The sequence below is a fragment of the Rana temporaria genome, chromosome 5 (genome assembly GCF_905171775.1).
Source record: "Rana temporaria chromosome 5, aRanTem1.1, whole genome shotgun sequence".
NCBI lineage: Eukaryota > Metazoa > Chordata > Amphibia > Anura > Ranidae > Rana > Rana temporaria.
Genome location: NC_053493.1, coordinates 299,528,792 through 299,539,068, shown reverse-complemented (window position 1 = coordinate 299,539,068; position 10,277 = coordinate 299,528,792). Strand labels below are relative to the sequence as shown.

Below are 10,277 nucleotides of genomic sequence, written 5' to 3'. Positions count from 1 at the left end.
AATCAATGTAATTTATCACTTCATAAACATCTCCTAAAACCTTCAACGCTTTTTCTGGATTAAACTTTTTTTTTTGCAATTTACAATGAAAACTGTATTCTTCTGTCTGTCACCTGTGCTGTCAGAAATAATTAACTGAAACATTTTTGGCAAAGAAGTAGAAGAAAAAAAAAAAAGCACAAATGTGGTTGAAATGAAGGTAATGTGCGTGTCAGAATATTTATAAGAAAACTTGACTGTGATCGGATCATCTGTGAGGAAAGATGAGAATTGCTATTATGTTCCTAGAGGAATTGGCCTGATGACGTCTTTTCTGATACCGGATCATTACGTGACTTACACTCTGAAAAAAAGGGAAGCTGTTTGATCCATGGATAAAAATGCGAGCGCCACCGAATCACAAACAATAGCTGGTATTTAAAGGTAATATGCAGACAAACGTTGGCAAAGCAGGCTCTTCCTAAAGTGGCGTTTGCAGTATATATCTTTTCTTGCTGCATGTGTGTGTATATATATAAATATATGTATATACATACAAGAACGGAGGGCTGGTCAACTTGAATTGCAGCACAAGAAGGAGAAGAAGAAAGCATCTAGAGAAACGCCTCAGGAGAAGTATCTTAGAGAAGATCTGATCTCATTGTTAGCATCTCAGCCCAAGACTCATAACAGGCTGCACCAGGCTCTCCTGCCTCCCTGGCTTACTGCTTTCATAGCTCACTCGTATTTACTTCTCAACAGCAACAGATTCTTCTTTTTTTCTTTCTTTCAGTTACTTTTTTAGCTAGGGAGGTTGCATTTTTTTTCTTGATTTTGCTGTTCACCTGCTCTTTTTCTCATCTCATCTGGAATTGAGCTTTATTTTTCCCTTGGAACTGTGGGTTGCTTCAAACTTTTAATCAGAATAGCAGTCAGTCTTCGTGTCATCCTAACCTGTCAAACAAGGCAATGCAGACCGCATTCTAAGACTGCACGGAAACTTGCAACACTTGGCTTTAACTTGGAACCCAATTTATCACTTGTTTTTTTTTTCTGCAACACAGTGGAGATTTTCTTTTATATGGTAAGAATTGTGCATGCTTTCATATATTACTTATTTGAATAGTGTCTGCAATTAAATAAGCATTTTTTTTAAATAATTATAATAAATTATAATTGAGAGAATTGTGTATGAGTAAACATTATGCTTGTCCAATTTGAATATGCATTGATCTAATTGAGGTCAAATCACACATCGATCTGAGATAATGAGAAGTGCTTGTTGAAAGTGTTTCCTCCACTTCTCTCACCCGCAGAATGACAATGTACAGGAAAGCACTGCTCGTCTGGCTATTGGTGTACGGAATAATGCGCTGCACTGTCCACTCCTCACCTACGGCACTCAAGTACCCAGCACTTAGGTATGTACAAAACTAGATGCAATTACTGTCATGAAAACCTGTAATTATTTGAATGAGTACATTTGTACAGATCCAAGGTAGATCTTAGGTGCACACATTTACTACATCATCAATATATCCACAAGGTAGATCTTAGGTGCACACAGTTACTACAGCATCAAGGAATCCACAAGGTAGATCTTAGGTGCATACAGCATCAGTGAATGCACAAGGTATATCTTAGGTGCACACAACTACTACAGCATCAAGGAATCCACAAGCTAGATCGCAGGTGCACACAGCTACTACAGCATCAATGAATGCACAAGGTATATCTTAGGTGCACGCAACTACTACAGCATCAAGGAATCCACAAGCTAGATCTCAGGTGCACACAGCTACTACAGCATCAATGAATCCACAAGGTATATCTTAGGTGCACACAGCTACTACAGCATCAATGAATTCACAAGGTATATCTTAGGTACACACAGCTACTACAGCATCAATGAATCCACAAGGTATAGGTATAGGTATAAGGTGCACACAGCTACTACAACATCAAAATATCCACAAGGTAGATCTTAGGTGCACACAACTACTACATCATCAAGGAATCCACAAGGTAGATCTTAGGTGCACACAGCTACTACAGCATTAATATATCCAAAAGGTAGATCTTAGGTGCACACAGCTACTACAGCATTAATGAATCCACAAGCTGTGTTTTCTATTGTTTTTCTTACTCTGAACAATGTGTGGCAGTTTCTGAATTAGGAAAGCATGTGATTATCCATTGTGTACTAGGATGCCAAATTCCCAAGTATACAGATATACAGGTATCCCATCTCTTTGATAGCATGCTAAGGGTTTAGCTACGTTTAAGACAGGATCATGCAGTTAACCCCTTGTTTACTGTTAATTCATTTGTAGTTAATTGTTTTGCAATAAGGCAGTTGACAACATGGGGTTAACCTCATGCTGCTAAGAAATTAAAACATCAAGTGAAATTGATCCATTAGTCTGCAGTTCCCACAATAACATAGCAGTATAAACTGTTCTAAAAAAATCTATTCACACTTCATATATATATATATATATATATATATATATATATATATATATATATATATATTGTGTTATTCATGTAATACATACTTGCACAAATCTTTAACTTTATAGCTTTTAAATACAAACTTGAGAATTGTACATATGATATCTGATTGTAATATCAGTGATCATACCTCTTTAAAAAGAAAACTACAAGAGCCGGGGAAGCCCCCAGTGCTTTATCCGTCTAGTACTTGTTAGCTCTGCCGATACAGAAAGCTGCAGTGCTTCTATTGTGCTGTATGAATTAATCAGATGACGACATGTTTAGAATATATTAAAGTTGCCAGTAAAACAGTTAATATGATCAGTGAAATGTTCAGGCATTCCTTGATCGGGGTCAACTTACTATAGATTCATAAAAATGTGATAAGTTCATTATCTTGACACTGGGATGTATTTATTAGACAAGCAGCATTGCACAGACTGCTCATTACTATGCTTATACTGCATTTGACTAATAATATATAATGAAAAATTAAATACTCAAAATAGCAAAAACAGCGCACTAGTGTTTTTACTGGGGCTGTGTTACATATAAATGGTTGGATTCAGCAGCTTTTAGTACTGATCAGAACGGTTGGATATAGTAAGTTATACTGTGATAGACATATTTTGTCTAATTAAACTGTTCCCTACAACATACATAGGTTAGAAAAAGACAAAATACAAGAACACTTCTTTCTATTATTAGCAGCAGTTTTAGAAAAAAATAGAACTTTTATTAAGAATGATTTTTCTTCTTTTCCGTTCCATGAGACACAAAACATAACTTAATTGTTGCTTTTGTTTAAATAATCACTGTTTTCATTGCTTTTGTCAGTCATGCCTTTGTTTTGCCTTTCATTTATTCCACAATCCAGTTACTGAGCTTATAAATAATTCATTATTTGCTCTTAAAATTTGCTTACACCTTTCAATATAACTATTGTTTTGCTAAAATAAACGATATAAATATTTAGAGATATTAATAAAGACAGCAGAGAGCTATGCAAATAATTTTCTTAAAAAGAAAATATATATATATATATAATTAAACAAAATTAAAATAAAAAGACAATATTTTTACAAATGTAATTTTGCTCACTGTTGTGCAGCACTAATTTAATATTGTTCTTTATGAATAATTAATTTGTATACTTGTTTCTGGCACATGACTCCTATCATCCATGTAGAGGGAATCATGGAAGTTGTAGTTCAAGAAGAGGCAAACGACCAAAATGCTGTCTATGTTTGTTATGATTAATGACAGCTGTATTCATAGTGTGTTTGGGTGTGTATTTTCTTCCCTGTCCCTGGCTATGTTAATTTATATAATGCCCAATACATTTTGTCTATAGTACTGAGAATCTGACACAGCTAAACTGTGATCCAGATTTAGCAAGAGTAAAACACTTTTGAAACATCTATTATTAATAACGCTGCCAGAGCAAACTGACAAAAATAGCTTACGGTGACCTACATCACAGCTGATACAAAGTAAAAAAAAAAAAAATCTTAAGGAGGATCTTGGCATGAAAGCAAATGAACCCGTCAAAGTCAGGACCCAGTCTGTCCAAATATACCCCTCCTTCTGCAGGAAGAAACCGGGTAATGATACTGCTAAGTATTTTCAGTGCTTTGTGTCCAATGCTTAGTGCTCTGATTTAATGTTTGGAAGCTGATAGTGTGTTTGATGATGCTGTTCTGCCAATAAAGGAAAGTTGGATCTCTTAACCCCCCCCCCCCCCCCACACACAAGCATTTCTAATCTCCCCCCTTCCTCCCCTCCACCTCCTATCTGCTCTCAGTTCCCTGTACTAATGATTGTAGGATTTGGCAGCTAGCTCTGGCCCAGCCCCAACCTCAGGTCAGCTCACAGATGGGCTGCTCTTGTTATTTCTCTCACGCCCACCTACAGATTGATAGGGTCTCAGGGGGTCTTTTTCCATCAGCGTCTGGCATATCATCATTGAACAATATTCAGAGAGAAAAGACCAGTAATGTAGACACTAGAAATGAACCTTTGCCAGGGATTACATTGCTCTGAAAGCCACTGATCAAGTCATTATGCATTTTTTGATTAATTAAGAGGCTTACAATTCATTCTCCTTTCTGTTTTTTTTTTCTTTGCTCATTAGGCTTGAAGATGAAGTATATGATGAGGACGGTAACACTCTTCCAGACTTTGCTTTTGATAACAATCCGATCGGCATCGGAAATCCAGCCTCGGTCTTTGACGATATGTACTCGTTTTATTACCCAGCGGAAAAGAGGTGACTACAGAATTTCCCCCCTAAATAACTTAAATCCTATATAAACTGATTTGTTGCATAGTCATAAATAACTGAATAAAATCTGAAAACACAGTAATACTGTTTCTGTCTCATGTCAGATCACAATGAAAGTTCTGCATTGCATCCAAATTATTTAGTAGGATAAATATATTTAAAGGGAGATATGGAAATATAATAATAACATTCAGTGCTAATCAGATGGAATCTTGCAATTAAGCAGCATTCTGGGAAATAACAAAACTATACGTATATGTTAATGCAAGAGAGCATCGTGATACAGTGATGAGAAATGGGGGGAGGAAGGGATATATCATGTAGAACATGTGAATGAGCGTAAAACATGACCCTGTGACAAATCAGCCTAGGGATAGTCAGGAAGCTATAATGGGCAGCTACACCCACCCCTCCCTTTACAACACACACACACACACTCCATTGAGATATGCTTCTTTCTTGAAAACAACACATGTTGATGTCAGATTTCCAGGAATCATTTTTCCTTTTTTTTTTCTTTACTGTTAGACATGCTGATGATCTATTAAACAAAGCCTATAGGAATTTACTGGGGCAGTTGTCTGCGAGGAAATACCTGCATACTCTGATGGCCAAACGCTTAGGGTAAGGCTGTGCTTTTAAAACATAGTATGTGTGGAAATACAGAAAGAAAAAAAAAAGCCACAAACATGACTCTAAGTAAACATTTAGTTTAAGTAAACACTTACCTATTTAATAAACTAGTGAAGATGCACAAAGGGCAATAACCCTTAGCAACCAATCAGAATTCCATATCAATTTGTCACACGTTGATTTTTGTCCTATTGTGACCATTGTGACTGCCATTAATGATGAAAATAAATGCTTCCTTAAGGGAAAAGCATCACCCAGCATCCATTTCCAATATATGGAGTTTAAATGTCACGATATTTATTTTTATCATCTGCCTCCATTCAGTAAGACTTCTCAGCTTCACTCCAGAAATTCAATTATAGTAGGCTCTATTATTTATTCCACTTGGCTCTGCATTTAAATTCTTTGCGGATGGAACACTACCCTTTTATCGTCCAATATGTCAGCGGTCTTCCTTTGGAATATGCAGCAGGTTATGTACCTTTCTGCAGTATAGATTTCTGGGTTGGGTAACATTTTAATAATGCTCTGGGGAAGGCCTTGCTTCATACCAATGAATAATTCATATGATGAATATATTGTCTCCAAACTGTCATCCTAAATTATCCAACTTCATCATCACCCTATGTGGATTCCTTTTAGTTAGTAAAACCTGCGACTTCCTGTGTCAGAGTGTTACATGTGTTGATTTTGTTAATTTCTCCTTTAAATTTCCAATGTATGCAGTGCAAATCCAAAGCCTAATTTAAATATCTCTATGGGGAAACACACACACAAATAATGCTATCTGAGTAGGAATGCAGTTGCTTGAATAATGGTGATTTGCATTGAAAAATATTTAGGACCTCCATATTTAACAGCCTAATGATGCACTTGTCAGGAAAGCTATTAAAAATGCAAGAGGGCTGGTCTGACGTGTAGCACATCTGTGAAGTTTGCAGAGAAGCCATTTCTCTTGTAGAACACTTGCTTGACAATGTTACTAGCCTGTGTGGCTTTATGTCTGATGTATCTATTTTTTCCCAAAAGTAATGACTCATCGCTTAGTTAACTGCAAAAAAAAAACAATGTCTGCCATTCAAGGGACACTAGGAAGCCATCCCAGACCTTTTCCCAATCACTACATCCATGTGCTGCCACATATTTCACAAGATGAGCATAACTCTTTTCATGCTGTTGACAGTGAATCTCTAGAGGCAATTATGGTAGCAAAAGGAGGGACAGCCCTGTAGTGATTGGTAATGAGACAGAAGCCTTTGGGAATTGTCTAACATGAGGATCAAGGCATAAGGTTGCCTAATGGAGCCTGGGTAGACACCGTGGCAGATGTTTGTACCCTTTGTTCAGGATTTACACAGCAATAATTGGCTTTGACATTAAGATATTTTTCTTGCTTTTTGCCTCCTGAAAGTGATAAGACTTAATTATATATAAAAAACACACTGCTGATGTTGTGACACCAGAATATAATGCCGTACATTTTTGCATTCTGGTGCCAGAGGTGATAAAATAGAATCCTTTTATAATAATTTATGGTCTCTGTGTTCCAAGGCGAGATGGTACATTGTCAGCTGCATCTGTTTTTAGGCCAGGATAAATCAGCAAGGGAAGGGGATAAATCAGATCATGAAGATGATCTATACAGCAAATTACTTAACAAACCCAGTTTTCTTGCTTAGCTTTAAGTGTGAGTAAACTGCTAATAGATAACAGACAATGTGTTTAATTATCTAAAGGCAAATAGGCCCTTTACTTTGCAATGGAATTTTCCATTACCTTAATGAACGTGGTGAAAATTCACTTTGTAAAGAATACCCAATCACATGCAAAGACATTTTTAAATAAAAACAGTATGTTTTGCTTCCACATTAATAGATAATGCACTTCAACAGAGCTTCACCCCATTCTTTAAGCTGTGAGAAAATGTCCATGCAAAGTGAAAATTCTCTTGCACTGTCTACAGCCTATTTGCCTTAAGTAAACCAACCTTGCAATATCTAAAAGTAGTTCACAATAAAATACATAAAACCACTTCTCATCTCCAATACAAGATAGGGTAGCTTAGATATTTTAGTATATGTAAATCATTTCATAGCACAAAAACAATCTGTCCATGAGCCAATTAAATATAATGGGAATGTTACATTAATTAAGAACTTTATACTCTTAGGCCACGTACACACGGTCGATCCATCCGATGAGAATGGTCCGATGGACCGTTTTCATCGGTTCACTGCTGAAGTAGACCGATGGTCTCATGTGCGTACACACCATCAGTTCAAAAACCGATCGGGTCAGAACGCGGTGACGTTAAACACACGACGTGCTGAAAAAACGCAGTTCAATGCTTCTAAGCATGCGTCGACTTGATTCTGAGCATGCGTGGGTTTTGAACCGATGTTTTTGTGTACTAACCATCGGTTTTGACCGATGGTCAGCCGTCCATCGGTTCGATTTTAAAGCAAATTCTCTAATTTTTGACCGATGAGCCGTACACACGGTCGGTTTGGACCGATGAAACTGGACTTCAGGCCGTTTTCATCGGTTTGGACCGACCGTGTGTACGCGGCCTAAGACACACATTTTCTAGGAGGGTTAGTAGACAGATGACAGCTGCAAACATTTTAGAAAAAAGTCCCTGCAACTACTAGATATGCATCTGAGCTCCATCGGTAAAAAGTTCTTGTTACCTGAGTTAAACTCACATTTAGGGGTATATTTAAAAAGGAGTGAATGAGGTATTCACCAAATATTTACTGTGCAGGCATGTCTTCCTCATACATGTATTTTAAATTACAGTGATTTATTCACCTGCAGTAAATGTTTGGCAAATGTCACATTAACTCATTTATAATTATGTCTCTTAGGCCGCGTACACACGATCGGTTAAACCGATGAGAATGGTCTGATGGACCGTTTTCATCGGTCCAAACCAATCGTGTGTGGGCGCCATCGGTTATTTAACCATCGGTTAAAAAAAAGCCAATTTGTTTTAAATTTAACCAATGGATTCCTAACTGATAGTTAAAAACCGATCGTTAGTAGGCTCAACCATCGGTTAAAAATCCACGCATGCTCAGAATCAAGTCGACGCATGCTTGGAAGCATTGAACTTCGTTTTTTTCAGCACGTCGTTGTGTTTTACGTCACCGCGTTCTGACACGATAGTTTTTTTACCATCAGTCTGCTTCATCGGTTAACTGATGAAAACGGTCCATCGGTCCGTTCTCATCGGATGGACTGATCGTGTGTACGCGGCATTAGTGTTGCCATTACAATCTGAATTTGTTTGCGTATTTTACAACCTAATCCTTGGCTGCTTTTCAGCAGTCAGTGAATGCTTTACCCATGTTATTAAATCAAACGTCTGACTGGTGATGTGGATTAATGTATAACTTGTCATAAAGCACCCATTAATAAATTGGTTCAAATTAGCAACTATTTAAATCTATAGAAATTAACATTTTAGTTCATAGTGATCTGTGTTTACAAATATCCACTTGAAGGTCAGTTTTGTGAACATTGGTAGTGGATTGTCATTTAGAACTCTTATCTGACACCACTGTAAGTAAGGTGAGATAAGTGCATCAATATTAATTACCTCTGTGGTCTGCATCTTTTTTTCTAAAAGTTCCTCTGGGAAAAAAAAATCACAGACAGGTAAAGCTGCCCTATCATTAAAATCATTTATAAGCTTTAATTTTCTTTCCCTCATTTTTCTACATCATGCTTGAATCTGATTAGTTTATTGAAGGCAATGGACTGTCTGAGACAACTCCTTCCTTCAAATCTTTGATAACTACACTTGGAAAGTATCATCATTAGGCTTTAGATATTGCAAAATTCTCTTGTAAAAGTCTACAGAAAATCCATTCAGTCTTCCTCCAGCCTTCTCTGCTTATTGGGAAACCCTCATTGACTGGAATGATTGAACTGGTATTGTTACCTATAGTACAGAAAGAGTTGGCCAAAGGAGGACTAATGGATTGGTAAGATGCTGGATCACAGAAACTGGGTTACAACAGTTAATACAAATTATACATCTACTTTATGTCATAAAAAAAAAAAAAAGAATGTTTGAGTTATGTTTTAAATGCGACTTTGCAATTTCAGGATAAGTGCATGATATGGCATGCTAAATATCAGAATTTTAGGGTACTCAGTAGCAATAATATGGACATACAGAGCTGATTGGATGCAGTGTAGAGAGATTCTACTGTAGTTTGCAACTCTTGCTTTTTGCCATTGCAGTGCAGTGAGTAGCAGCCTGGAAGATGACTCGGAACCCCTATCAAAACGACACTCAGATGGCATCTTCACTGACAGCTACAGCCGCTACAGAAAACAAATGGCTGTCAAGAAATACTTGGCAGCAGTCCTGGGGAAAAGGTATAAACAAAGAATTAAAAATAAAGGACGGCGAGTAGCATTCTTGTAGCGATGAGCAACCAGCCACCCTGTGTATACAGCCCCAACAAAAAGAAAAAAACGAAAAAAAAATCATCTCCAAACTGACTGAACAATCATCGCTCCTGTGTTATCTACAAACATGTATTTATGTATGAAGTAAAGCCATTAAATGAATATTTTGATAATAATATTGTTTTTCTTTTGTATAAAAGCACTAGAGAATGCACAGATTTACTTTGTGGACCAATCAATAAGCTATATATTTATATATATATATATATATATATATATATATATATATATATATATATATAAAATATATAAATATACATAAGTGATTAGAAATAAATATAGAGTGTGCACAAAATGATAATTCACATGAGCTGTTTATGTTTTTATAGAAATAGAGAAAAAGAAATAGAGAAAAAAAAGACAATCATTGTTTTAAATATTTTGCTCCTATTTTTGTAACTTG

The 10,277-nt window shown here is 36.5% G+C and overlaps 1 protein-coding gene across 2 annotated transcripts; it reads left to right on the top strand.

Moving 5' to 3' along the window:
* Positions 1 to 239: 239 nt before the first annotated feature.
* On the top strand, positions 240 to 9,990 carry ADCYAP1 (adenylate cyclase activating polypeptide 1). Of its 2 annotated transcripts, XM_040354034.1 has the most exons (5): positions 240 to 1,063; positions 1,296 to 1,400; positions 4,610 to 4,744; positions 5,288 to 5,383; positions 9,644 to 9,990. In XM_040354034.1, the coding sequence occupies exons 2-5, from the start codon at positions 1,297 to 1,299 to the stop codon at positions 9,828 to 9,830; spliced, it is 522 nt and encodes a 173-aa protein (XP_040209968.1). In that variant the 5' UTR covers positions 240 to 1,063; position 1,296; the 3' UTR covers positions 9,831 to 9,990. The 2 variants fall into 2 exon arrangements, with proteins under 2 accessions (XP_040209968.1, XP_040209969.1); XM_040354035.1 differs by lacking the exon at positions 5,288 to 5,383 and having other exon boundaries at positions 242 to 1,063.
* The last annotated feature ends 287 nt before the right edge of the window (positions 9,991 to 10,277 follow it).